The sequence below is a fragment of the Dendrobium catenatum genome, unplaced genomic scaffold (assembly GCF_001605985.2).
Source record: "Dendrobium catenatum unplaced genomic scaffold, ASM160598v2 fragScaff_scaffold_133, whole genome shotgun sequence".
In the NCBI taxonomy this organism is placed as follows: domain Eukaryota; kingdom Viridiplantae; phylum Streptophyta; class Magnoliopsida; order Asparagales; family Orchidaceae; genus Dendrobium; species Dendrobium catenatum.
Window position 1 is genome coordinate 14,552 of NW_021318595.1, and position 14,962 is coordinate 29,513.

Sequence of the window (14,962 nt, forward strand, 5' to 3'; positions counted from 1 at the left end):
TGCCGTTTCGCTTTCCTTCGATTATATGCGAGAATGTTATGATTTGGAATATGAAAGGTTGCAAATAGAGTTGTTAATTTTAAGAGATATTAATAATAATGTAGTGATGGAAAATTAAGAAATAAGCTCTTAGTAAAATCATATATCCTTATTCATAATTGACTTTGGTGATGAAGTTCTAAAATTTCTTTTTCATAAAATATTTTGCATGAGCTATAGCTTTGTATATTTATTTATAAGATAAATAGTTGATTGATGATTACATTACATTGCTAATGATGAACATGTATATGTAGATCATTTTGGTCTGTTAGTTGAAAACTTTGAGTACCAACTAAGGGGTCAAGTTTTGAGCATGTGATGTGTGTGTGAATGTAACTATAATAATGTAAATGTACAAAAAAAATCATGTCAATGGTCTAATTATTATCAATTTATAGCACAATCATCGTAAAAAATATAGTCATACTTTTATTTATTGTTGTAGTAGTTGTTATATCAACTCAATATTATTAACTTGTAAAGAAGAATAATAGTCATATTGCAATCAATCGACAAACATAAATAGGGATAACACAATCAATCCCACAGCGCAATTAATGCCATAACAATAACGATAAAACTATTGCTAATGCATGAAAATCCAAAGTACATTGATATAGCTAACCACCTGTTATTTATTGTTGTGTGTCATTGGATCAGATCACATCTGAATTAGTATCTTCTTCAAGTGCGTGTTTTAATAATTTTTGATCTCATTATCAGTCCTGCCTGAAAGATGAGTTGCTATAGCTAACCACCTGGAAAGAAATGAAGAGAATGTTTCATTAATCTGAGAATAAGTTTCTGCTATGTAGCTATATGTTACCATTTCACCATGGGCCCATTTAGTTGGTAGAAGTTAGAAATCATTGTCATTGTTATTTACTTTATCCCAACTCTTTGAAGTCGAGTTTATAAATTCTTGTTTTACACTTTTGCCGTGAGTGTATCTTAAGTTTTAAACTTATTATTTACATAGATTTTTTAAAAAAATTGTATTGATATTGTATTGGTTGTATATTTTTTTTCTTCCTAAGCCTTTAACACTAACTTTATTCATACATCTATGAGCTATATTTTCTACATTTCAATTTATGTCCATGTCTATACCACCTAAGCTTATTTTTAATCACCTAATCTCTAACGATGCTACTTCAACAATTTCTATAATATATTTATTTATTCTTTTTAATTTCATTATATATCTACCTTAACATTCTCATTTCTATACGCACAACTTAGATATCAATAGTCTTTTAATTGCTAAATGCTTAGATCTATAAAGCATAATCAATCTAATCATTATTTTATTAAATTTATCATTTAATCCTCCATAATATCCTTTAACTATGTAACACTCTTGAGACGCTTCTCTATTTTAATTACTCAATCTTAATTCTAGATATTTTACCCACTTATTTTTGCATTCTTCCACACATCTTAATAGTTCTCATAAACTTGATCATATCACGCATCCTTTCACTTAAAAGGTAATTTAAAAAAAAAACATACTTTAAAATTTGACAAATTTAATAGGTTATGCAATTTAGTAGATGCAGTTAGAAATCATTGTTGCTTTTCAACCACACAAACACCTCAAAATCCCTAACATGTAATGATTTACATTTTACATAGAAAATGAATAAAAAAAGAAATCATCTTAACCTATAGCTACAAATAATAAAAGAAATGCTATGCCTGGAAAAGATTACTTGTTGCCGAGGATAGAGTGGAGGTTGAGGATGGTTTGTACATCTTCAGATGAAAACTTGCCCCTCTTGATATATGGCCTCAAGTAATTGGTCCATCTTAACCTATAGCTCTTCCCACACCTATTAAATCCAATAAGTGAGCAATAACATGCTTTCTTTACCAATGCTCATATTCATAAAAAAATTATTGATACTGTAAAGAGAAAAGGAGGAAGAAAACAATACCAGTAAGCTGCTGATGATGCTATTGCTGTTGTCCGTCTTTGCTGAGGTACTTGGAGTAGGTTCGTGGTATTGTCTCTTGCACTTTCTTTTTTTGGTTTTTTTATAGTAATAGATAGGATTTCATGCTCAATAGGTTTTACTTCAAATGTTATATTTTTAGAGAGTTGGTCTTTTAAGGATTTGAACCTCTTCTTTTTAATGTAACGCGTAGACCCCTCTGTGGGTTTTAACTATATAAAAAAAAGTTTGAGTTCCATGGTTCTAGTGTGAGTTCTGTGGGTTTTAACTATAAAAAAAAAGTTTGAGTTGCAAGGTACTAGTGTCGAGTTATATTATTGTAAAATTTGAAGTAAAAATTTTTATGGTACGTGCACTTTGAACAATGATGGATCTTTCTTTATATGGAATATACATGTTTCGGAGGAGTGTCAATACGGGTCAATAGATCAAGTTTGAGTCCGACTCGAAATTGACCAGACTTGAATCTAACTTGTTTAATAAATGGGTCAAAAAGGTGGGACCCAAACCAGGCCTACTAGAAATTTTAACCCAGCCTGATAACCCATTTAAATTAAAAATTTTATTTTTATTAACTTGTTAGCTATAAATTTTGGGTTAATTAATGAAAAATAAAAAGATTGTACAAACAAATAAAAGAATTTAAGAAAAAAATATTACACTAGTCATTTTTGAATCAAAATATTAAATATGGATGATAGGTCAACTTGAACCTAACACATTTAATAACAGATCGGAATGAATGACCCAATTCCTACATGTTCATTAAATGAGATAATTCATCATATTTTAAAAAATAAATAGCTTAATTAAAGTATACAAGATGCTATTTCAATAGCTAGGCACCACATATGGAATAAGGTGGACTGATCAAATACTAATTAATTTATAATCTTTTTTAAGCATTTATGATTGATTTTTTTCATCCCTACACCTCCTTAACATCACTTTTATATGGCATGAATTTTAGAGCTTGTGCATCAATGGTTCCCTAACAATAACACATCTACACAATATGTTTAATTATGCTAGGTCAAACCCCGTCAGGGCGTACTGCCCCCTTAGACCCCCGACACATCTCCGAAGCGTACGACGATCAAGGATATAATGAAGACGTTGCAAGGCCTTAGTCCCTTTTGGTAGTTAAAAGATATTTTTAGCAACCATTTTCTTTTTGTCTCTATTTTTTGTCGTTATTGACCCATTTTATTGTAATAAGGTGTCGAGTCAAATTTGAATCAACACCGACAATTACTTATAAGTTTGCCCCCCATGAAAATTAAGCTGATTACACACTTGTAGACCATACAAATAACTTGTTCATATATTATGTGATATGTAAGCACTATTTTGTCTTTTTGATCAAGGCTTTTAGGCAAATACTGCTTGATTGTATAGCATTCTCATTTTGAAATTTGCTCTCAAAAAATAGAATAGTAAATTTCAATTGTAATATTTGCCTCTATTATAATGAGAAGTAGACTAGTTGGACTATTTGAAGATTAAATGATCATTAGCATTGTAATTATGCTATTTAGTCATAGATATTTTAATTAGTTCACATTTATAAATAATTTGATATTATATTAAAAATTTTATTGTTCTGTTTGTATATTAATTAGGATAATTAGTCAGTCAATTAAACTAATTAGATGAATTCAACAGGTAATAATAAGGATAATAAACTAATAGAATTGTTCAAGCTATCTGAATAATTAATTATAAGCATAATAATGTATTCTAAGTCATTTTATATTAGCAAAAAAATTAATATATAACAAGACAGTTTTTACTTATTTAATTAAAAAATATATTAGACTAAATAACTATTTAATTTAATCATTACTGAATGATTATGGTACAAACTGCCAAATTAATTTAAAAAATGATAAATAGATAAAAATAATTTAGCAAACTTGATAAATATATCAAGATGAGCTAGAAAATAATTAAATTTACTTGAAATTAATGGAATACAAAGTCTTCATATGTAGCACAAATCTCAAAATATTTAATGATTTTAAAGCCAATTCTAATATAAATTGTATTAGAAAATTACAATAAAAATAAGGTCCAATCACAATAAAAAAAAGCCAGCACAATACAGAGCTATTTAATCTGATTAAATGAAGTGACAAGAACTGAAATGATAAATGAAAAAATATGTTTTAAGAAAGTAGAAATTATTCTGTGCGGACTCCGAACACAGATGACCGTTTATATTTAATGAATATTTATTGAGTATTTATTGAATTTTCCTGGTTTACTGTGTATTTGCTGCATATTTGTTAAATATTTACTGTGTATTTAAAAATACTCAATAAATACTCAACAAATACGAACCAATCCAAACCATCTGCGTTAGGAGTCCGCACAGAATAATTTCCCTTAAGAAAGAGACAAACAGTGATATCCATCATAGCTTCCTCAATCGCAGGCCAGCACACCATAATTACGGAGGCAAAGAAAGCAGAAAGAGATCATTTGTGTAGATTGTTCAATACTAATCTAAAGCAAATTGTGACAAAGAAGAATCATCTATCTTGCTCTCAAAGCTCTGCAACATTAAGAAGGTGGATCAGCTACAGGTTTCTTTGATAATCTACCCCATAACATGATCTCTCCAAAAATGCAACCTAATAAGATGATCGTGAGGTTAAAGCCATATCCAACCTTCCAGGGAGTTCCTGCTTCACCAACTTTGATGCCAAGAATAATATTGATTGCTGAAAAGAAGAGTAAAAGTCTCCCAACCCAATGGTGGTACCAATTCCAGTATCTGCGGATCTTCGAGTCTTTGTCAGGGCGAACAAAAAATGCAAGAATTTGTGTGGTAGGTGATCAATTTTAATTAGTCGAATATAAGAATGTAAACAAATTATATAAACTTAAGGTTCTGTTTGGAACAGCTTTTTTACTAGTTCTTAAAGCCGCTTTCTAGCAGCAAAAAAGCCATCCCAAACAAAGCCTAAGTCTATGAAAAGTTATTTGTAATATATGATGATCTGGCTAGAGAGCATAAATGGCAATTTAGGCGTTATTGTATCTCTCTGAGATAAGATACAAGAAAAAGGATGAAATAGAGAGTATCTAAATAGTTTGAAGTGAAATGTCAGGAATTGTAAGAGAAAGCCGTTTAAACAGACCTGAAGGATACCGAGTACAAGGAGAAAGATGCCGATTCCTCGGTGAACTCTGACATCTGCATGTATTTTGTTGTACAGTGAAATTCCAGTAACCACAGCAGCAAGCCCAAAGAGAAATCCAGCAAACTGAAATGCTAAATGAAGTTCAAACCATAGGAGATCCCACTCTTTGCAATATCTTGCAATTATTGCGCCAATAGGTAGCAGTACACCCCAGCCAAATATAGCTATGCACCATGATTCCTTTTCAGTTTGTAGGGATATGAGGAGCCAGATGAAGATCCTGTAGCATCGATATACATATTTTTAAGAGACTAGAAAAGCATTTGCAAAATGAAACAGGTCACAAAATAGGCTGGTTTGCATACCAATTATGAGCAAGTTTTTCTATATAATTTATTAAATCATATCATAATTTTAATATATGTAGGAAGACTAATGTGATTGGAAGATACATTTAGTCAAGGATCTACAAAAGAAAACATTCCCAACCATTAGATACTAATTTGTAGGGAGAGTAAAAGAAGCGGATCATGTAGAGTTGGCTCCCATGGCGGTGTAATTATTACACCAAATTGATAAACTTCAACTAATGTGCCACCACATAGGAATAAGCATCTGCAACAAATGGGGAGAAGCCAGTTATTTGTCTTGTTTATAGATCTTTAGAGTTGAATGCCAGTTATGCATGCCAAGCATCAGTGCATACTTAAGATTTTCTTTGATGGTACTCAGCAATACTTGCCTCCACCACAAGCTCTAGCAGCACATACGCACAAAGATGTAGAAAATTGGGTTGAGAGAAAGATAGTGGTGACGAGGGATAGGAGATTGCGTAGTATAAAGCTATTTTTTATCAATGACAATATTAGATATGTTGGCAATAGTAGTACCTTTTCTTCTAGTGACTTTATATTTGTGGACAGATCATTATTGGTTTAATTAGTTAACAAGCCGAATACAAATATAAATTTTTAACTCATTTCCTTAATGAGCCAAACCAAACAGTGATGAAACACGTTTAAATTCAGCTCATTTCTAGCTATAGATATTTCCCAACTATTTCTCTTTTACAAAGCTATCTTGGAAATGCGTTCCCTATCAAAAAACCACTATATAGGGTCCAATAGCCTCCATGTGGCTTTTCTTTGAGAAAAGAATTGGATTCTGGCAAGCTTCCCACCTCACAACGGAGAGATTATTAAGTGCAGAGACTGAACACAGATAACCGTCCAATTTTGTCTTTGTGAACAGTAAAAACACAATGATGAACTCACAATTACTATTCATAACTATACTTTTACTGTTCATCGCAGCGCTTTTAATGTTCATAGAGACAAAACCTAACAGTTCTCTGTTTCCGATCTCCGCACATAATAATCTCTTCTCACAAAGAGATGCATCCTTCGGAGAAAAAGTAGTCAGAGATAATCATAATGCCCTCTCTTTTTAATTTAATAATATTCTTTTTTATCCATTTAAAGGATCAGAGTACCACATATTGTTTCATAATATATAATATGCTTCATTGATGATTATTTTGATCGTATAACTAGCTCTGTGGTCGTCCACATAAGGTCAGTTGACACACCCTGTAACATTATACAATTTATATATATTTTATGTACTGTATTAGTCGATATGAGACCAGGAATTAACAACATCACATGATACCTGACACAATTTTAATTTAAACTTTACATGAAACACAACATTTTTAATTTTTAAAAACTTCAACTATTTATTTACAATTTAATTATCATATTATATATATCACTCTTAAATTTGAATTTAATTTTAATCATATTGAATTTTATGATATATATATATATAACCCTTAAATTTGAATTTAATTTTAATCATATTGAATTTTCTGATAATTAAATAGTAAATATGATGAGGACATCGAAGATCAACTACTACGATCTCGAGTTATTTATTTATATGTTTTTTGTACTAGTTTATTTTATATTATTATTTTTCCCGTTATACCCTTATGGGTAGTCTTGTAGTGTTGTAGCCCGAATGACATTTTAGTCTTTTATTTGTTTTCTTGTCATGAAGTCTATTTATAGGCTAGTTGTTTTGTATTTAGGATGATGAATTTTGAATGAAAATTTTATGTTGTCTTCTTCTTCTTGTGTTTGCATTAGAGAGAAGAGAGAGCTCGAGGTAAGGGAAGCACAGTACCCACCAGTCATTGGAAGAGTCCATGACTCGTTGCCTATCTCTTTCACCCCGTACTTTCTTTCCTCCTCCACCCGCCGATCCTAACTCCCTCCACAGCCGCCGGCCACATATCATTCCCACCTAACCCCTCGTCTACCATCATACCACCCTCAAATCCTTGTTACCACGCCCTCACCCAATCCACCCGCCGGCCAAGAGCTCATTGCCACCGGCCAAGTCCCTCTCTCCAAGCTCCACCGCCGGCCATCCATTAAAATCATCCCATTATGATGATTTCAATCATTATAACTCCATTCCAAAATTAGCTCCAAGAGAAAGGAAAGAATTTATCACAATTTGAAATTTGAAATTCAAATTTCAAAAACTTTCCTTATTTGACAATCTTAATTAGGAAAGTACTTAAATCCAAATCGTTTAAAATTCAAATTCAAAAGGATTTCATAATAAAGTTTCCTAAATCCTAAGTGCTGATTTAGAAACTCACAATTTGCTCCCACACTCTCCCCCTCTCTCTATATGCCGCCGGCCATGCTAGGGTGGAAGCCCCATTAATGCTAATTTAATGCATTAATTGCAATTGATTTGGATTTTAAATTTTCATAACCCCTCCTCCCTCTCTCTCTAAGCTGCCGGCCACCCTTGATGGGCTCCCATTAATTGCCCATAACTCCCCTTGACCTCATTTGAAATTTGAACTTAATTTCAAATCGGATTTCCCTCCAAATTCACTTAAAACCTGAAATTAATTTCAGGTTTGGATTAAAAACTCTATTCCTCTCTTGGTCTAAACCTAACTCTTCTCCCTTTAGCCGACCCCTCCCCTCTTTCCCTTCTCCTCTTTGGCTGCCCCTCTCCTTGCTCCCCTTAGGAAGTTTGAGGCCAAGAGAAGAGAAAGACGACACCTTCCCTACTCTTCAAGGATGCATGGCCGATCCTGAGGTTGACCACGGATTCATATTCGACGATCAAGGGAGGACAGATATACTCGGATCGTCGTTCTTTGACGTCACCTTCGGCAACGACGAAACGATTGAAGACTACATCGACCGCATCTTGTTCCAACTGACGTTATCAATTGAAGAGCATCTTCCACAAGGACGTTGGGTCATCGTCGGTCATCCGCCACCTCCACCAACTACGGCTATTTTCCCGTGAACAAAGGCCTTCGGCACTTTCTTCCTCATGGTGATCTTGATTCTAGCATGGAAGATCTTCTCTCGCCAAAGCCTAGTGTAGCCGAGTGATCGATCCCAGAGATGAAAACTCTCATTATTAAATCGTGGATTGTTGATTAAGAGCTCTTAGTATTGCTACTATTTTTGTTTATCTACGAGATCTGGTTAATCTGCATATACTCCTTCGCCTAAGCAAGTGGAAAACCAAGATTCTTTAATGAATTTGCTTGTTATTACAATAAGTTATTGATTTGGATTACATTGCCAATTACTCTTAAAATTTTTAATGAGCTACTGTGCATTTGGTTTCACATCAAAATAGTAAACAAATAGTTGTAGTTTTTAAAAATTAGATTTAGTGCTATAAAAATTAGACTTAACACCATCACATGATACCTGCAACATTAATGTCTAAATCACATCAAAATTGTACATGAAAAAGAATATTTTGCTTTAAATAAATTAAATTTGATTTAGTACTATAAAAGTAAATGTAAAAATTTAAATGTTAGATATAAAAACATATGAGAATTTTATGATATGTAAGTAATCACCTAAAAAACAGTCTCATAATCAATTATTTAGTGGCAAAACTTGACATATTGTATTTGAGGAAAGGGACAAACCTGCTGAGAAGTCGAAGGTAATGGAGACTTTATCATCATGCTTTGTGAGGTGGAAACCATTAGGAGTTTCAATTGAAAAGGCAAAGAGGAGCTTCTTCTCAGCAACAGGAGCTAAAAATTTCAACTGAAACGCCAAATATATGCTTGAACCGTAAAGAAGAACACAGGCTTAACACCACTTCGCAGCAAACGGCCCTCATTTACAATAACCTGAGAACTGGACTGGCCGCGCAGGTAGAACTGTCTGATATGTGCTTTGCCTGCTCTTCCAATCCATCCAACCATCGCACTTGAGCCAACCATCAATCCATCATTCGAAAATCCCATACCAACCCAGCCAGAGGTGTAGGGAGCAGAGAGCACAATACTCAAAATGTTACCTGGACTCTGGGAATACTGCATCGTTTGTTGCTTGGAATTAGGAAGTAAATTACATCAAATTTTATTAAAATCTATAAATTTTGTTACAGATAAGAATCCTATGGGGGTGTTTGGTATCGTATTTGTTTGTCGTTTTTAGTAGGATTTAGCGTAAATCCAGCCAAATGCAATCCGAGCCGCTATAAATCCGGAAAATCCGTAAATCCTAGATTTACGGATTTCCCATTTACGGATTTCCGTCACCTAATCACATTTCTATTTGGATTTAACGCGACTTACAGTTACGGAACTTTTTCACGCGGCGCCCCCTCTGTAATCTGCTGCCAAACAATTTTTCTGGATTTAATAGGACTTAAAATGTGTCATACCAAACACTTTTCAGGATTTATAAGCCTAAGATTTACTAAATCCGGATTTACAGGATTTAGTAAATCCTACTAAAATTGAATCCAATCCTATACCAAACACCCCCTATATGTTTAAATCATTAGTATCAAACATACAATTAGCTAAATTTGATTAAAGCTTCAAACATTTACAGCCCTAGCTAAATTAGTATCAAACATACAATTGTAAAGGATTTGGAGCTCGCTATTGCCTTAGTTGCTCTCATGCAAGGCCTATGAATGGACCTTTCAGGTAGGCGCTCAACCTATAGATACTAGAGACTTTGAGCATTTGTCAATAGTCAAATAAATGCTAAACAATATAATATGTACATTGTCACCTCTATTGTGGCAAGAAGGAAGGAATGAAGCCATCTTGAAGGAAAATTGTAATAATTTTGGAGTGTCTCCTCTATTTTAGAAAGGAGGAACGAGTGAAGCCATCTCATAGGAAAATTTTGATAATTTCATAGAGATCAAAGAAGTTTCCCAAGGAATCAGGGGGCTAAAAGAAAGGTTTTATCATGATCAAAGAAGATTGACTTAGCATCAAAGAACTAATCCTTTTGATGAGTGAATTTTTAATGAAGAATAACATGATGATTGTTGTGGTGAGAGGTTGTGTCATAGCCTCAAGTTTAATTTCACTAAAATTCCTGAAAATTGATTGAGGAATCACTGTGGCAATAAGCCTACTAGGAAATGCAGTGCCATGCTCTTGGGTTTATTGGAATTTAAGAGCACAGTAGTTATCAAAACTCATTTTACCAAAACCGTACGTAATACATCCCATCCACATTTGTTCTTTGCCTTGCATGAGAGAAAAGGAAATAAAGGAAGAGAAATGAGGAGAGAGACGAGAGAAAACGGGGTTTGGGCTGTCATTTTTAATTGCTCTAATTACAAAAAGTGCTCTGATCGTGATAGGTAATATTACTCTACTTCTATTTTTAATATTTCGAGTTTTGTCTAATTTCTCTCTCCTAAAATTGATAAAAATACAATATTTCTCATTTTATTGAATTTTTACCTTATTACTTTTAGTATGTTGTAAATATTATCACCCTGAATGTTTTGATTAATTTTGCATGTTTATTATTTATTTGAAATGGATAGAATAATATCAGGTACAAAATGATTAGGAGTTAGTATATTACATATATACATAATACATATAATATGTATTAGTTTACTAATCACCTAGTCAAACATGTATTTTCACATAATACATGCATACTGACTCACACACCAGATAGATCTACATGTCAGTATCATTGTATATGTTTACATGACATCTCTTATTACATAATGTGATATGTGCGTAAAAATAAGAAAAGATGGCTAGAATTGATTAATTGATTTATATTAGTTGGAGACATATTACCATCTATAAGAGGGCGAGCCGGCACACTTTCCTTTAAATAAAGTTTATGGTGTAAGGAGACTTGTTGATATGATATGATACATTGATGGGTAGGGAGTGATGACTTCTTATATGAAAGTCACATAACATATGATATCTAATATGAGACTGATTCCTGGCAACATAATTGATCTGATTGATATTGATTTAGTTTGGTATGAAGGGTCTACATGACTTGATATAAGAAAAATATCTCAGATAGTCAAATGTCATGTCTTGCTTATATATGCATATGGCATGAGCATACATGATAAATTGCATAAGTCACATGATATAATATGATATGAACATGATACATGATATAACTAATATAAGTATATGATAAGCACTACAAAAATGATATAAGAAAATAAGATACACATGACATGCATGATATACATGATATATTCCATTTATACTTGACATGCATTGATAATGTATGACTTATATATAATAGATGTAACACTTACATGATATGATAGATACACTGATATAAATGACATGACATATAGATAGGAATAAAGTTTAAATTATGAATATTTATAAATTTAAGATAGACATGTTGCATTGTAATTGACATGAATATAAGAATAATAGAACATGTTGATCTTTTATATGGTTGCTTATAATTGACTTCCAAGTTACATTGCTTATATTGATTCTCATTGTTTACATGAATTGATATTATGCATATTGATGGTTACTTTTTTTTTTTCATTTTTTTTTTCATATTTGCTTATTTATAACTTTAAAAACGATTTTCATATCAGGCCTCAACACATATTTTAAGCATTTGTCTTTTTAAATTATAAATTTATTTTCTTTTGATATGTTATCATTTTTTAAATACTTATTAATTTACAAAATTATAGATGGTCACATCAACGCATCAATATGTCAAATCAAAGATAAAATAAAATAAAATTTTTTATTTCAAATGAAAATGTTATATTTGCCATTCAGCTTTTATATGAGACAATTCACAATCGGCGTTTCAATAGATAAAAGAGTTAGAAAAAACTAAAGAGATTGAACAATGACTTCTTAGCAACATTGGCCAACCAATTTCTTACCTGTTCAACCTGATTTTTAAAATCATGCTTTTTAAAGAGACAATATATGAAACTTCGAAAATAATTAAGTATAAGTATGTATAGAAGAGTGGGCAATAAATAGATAATGTAGTTAAACCATCAATATGAAGGCATATATTGATTGGAATATAAAAATTTCTATTATTTTGGGAATCCATAAAAATAATCCCAATATCTAATTGAGTTAGCTAACAAGAGAACATATTTTTATGAACATTGTTGGACACAAGAACATGATGATATATTACTGGTCTTTCACATAGATTAGTTGTCAACAAGCAGGGACATGAGAGGGAAGGATTTCATAGTAGGTTTTGGTTATAAAGAATTTATTAAAATGATAACTCATTTAGTTTTTTTTAGTCCAAAATGGCAGATAGTTACCCTAAATGTGAGTGGAGGCCTAAGAGTGAAATGAATTCAAGAGGGGATCATGACTTAAATTAATGAGAGTTAGTGGTGGAAGCTTTAGTCCAAACATGCATCATAAGCAAGAGGTGGCGACTCGGGTTCGCAAGGGTGAGAGTTGACAAACAGGGATGGAATTGACAGTCATTAGGTGATGCCATAGGATAGGAGAAAGGGAGACACAAAGAACAAGATTGCCATAATGTTGATTCAAAATTATGCTAATTATGTTATTCAAATTTCTAAGGGATTATTGATGAATATTTATCTGTTATAAAATAAGTAAATCTTCAATGAAATCTATGCCAAAAATGTTAACATATAGATAAATTAATTATTGCAAATTCATTAGTATTATAAACCAATAAATTTTTGGTGGCCAATTATATTGATAGCTCTTCCATCAAAAATTTTTGATAGAGTTTTTCTACTAATGTATATATTTAATTGTTCTATGGTTAACTATCAATATATGAATATGAAGAATATGCCAGTAGGCTAGCTTTGAAAATTGGTCCCTTGAAGGGTGATCTCAAGAGTACAAATATAGAAGACCAAATGAAGAATCAAAGCTTCAAGGTAATCTAATTTATTGTGCTCTAAATAGATTTCAATCTAAAATCATTGAGTAGATTTATCATAAATCTCAAGGATAATGAATACATAATTAAAATTAAATTTTAATTATATTTTTTATCATTTTAGATTTCACTATAATATTTTGAGATTTTTTTTATTTATTGTAATTCATTGATACTTATTATTTACATAAATTATAATATTTAATAATCTTATAAAAAATTTTATTTCATCTTAAAGTTGATTACTAATATTATTATAAATTTTATATGAGCTTACGTATCACATTTAAATCATTAAATTTATTAATTACATTGCTTAATTATGTAAATTAATAATAATTACCTTGTATTTTTGTTGACTAAAAAAAGAGAAAAAAAAAAAAGAATTGAAAGAAAAAAAAAGAACTCAAATGAAGAGATGCATCTCTTCGTTAGTTTGATTCAGCCCCACCGCCAGCAACTGCATCGTCAAAATTTGCATCTCTTCGACACAATAACTGCCTTCAACAACTCATTAATAAAAGGAGAAATAAACAAAAAAAAAATAGAGAGGGAGAAGAATGTTTTTTTCCACTATTTGATACATACAACCCAACCATGTACAAAAACTCAGAAATCTCTAAACAACTGTACAAGCTCTCTCAAACTCTCAAATTCCCTGTCCCTTGTACAAATTGATCTCAAACTCTTAAACTCTCCAACAACACAAATTGAAACTCTGTACACACTCAAACTAAACTCTTCAGCAAGTTCTCCAAGGTCCCTCTTGTACAAGTTCTTGCAACTATCTTTGGACTCTATCCTCTATAACTACGAGCCCTGACTACTGCAACCACTAGCTACGAACACCTGCAAACAAACAAATGAAAAGTCTATACATCATAAGTAAATTGAATGAATGCTGATAAATTCAAGCTACTGCAGGTAGAATAGACTACTAGAAAAAACGAAAAGCTAAGTACGAAAAAAAACTAGTAGAGCAAAAGTACAAGCAAACAGGCAGAGCTGTGGACTACTATAGTAGGAAAAAGACTACTAGCACAAAATAACTAAAGCACAAACTAAGTGTCAACTCAACAAACATACAATCAAAATCCCTGGACAGCCTTGTTTATAAGAACTTAATTGTAAGACCCACTACCCGCCAACTTTCGTAGGAAAGAAGTAAGCCCGATCTTAGGGGAAAGTTTTTAGGTAAATTTGACCTAACTCCTAACCTCTAATTAAAATCAGTGGCCACTTCTAATAGAAGTTGTAAGTCCGATTTCTGAGGGAAGTGTTTAGGTGATGACACAAATCTAAACCCCTCACTCGGGCAGCCTAGCCTATAGTGCTTGGTTGTAAGACCCACAATTTGGGCCACTTAGCTTACAAGGCTAGGTCATAAGACCCTTTATTAGGCAACTTCTAAGGAAGTCATAACCCCTACCCAAATCAAATCACACGGGCAACTCCTAATTGGAGCCGTAGCCCCAAACTAAATAAATTAACGGGTAACTCCTAATTGGAGTTGTAAGCCCCAAACTAAATAAATTAATGGACAACTTCTAAGGAAGCCATAAGCCTTGTCCCAAAC

The 14,962-nt window shown here is 32.2% G+C and overlaps 1 protein-coding gene across 1 annotated transcript; it reads right to left on the minus strand.

Annotated features, from left to right (window-relative positions):
• Positions 1-4,385: 4,385 nt before the first annotated feature.
• On the minus strand, positions 4,386-9,536 carry LOC110091909 (cytochrome b561 and DOMON domain-containing protein At3g61750-like). The gene is given in 5 exon segments (XM_028700317.1): positions 4,386-4,827; positions 5,148-5,373; positions 5,376-5,426; positions 9,135-9,299; positions 9,302-9,536. Coding segments are annotated over 5 exon segments (942 nt in total). The 3' UTR covers positions 4,386-4,562.
• Positions 9,537-14,962: the final 5,426 nt, after the last annotated feature.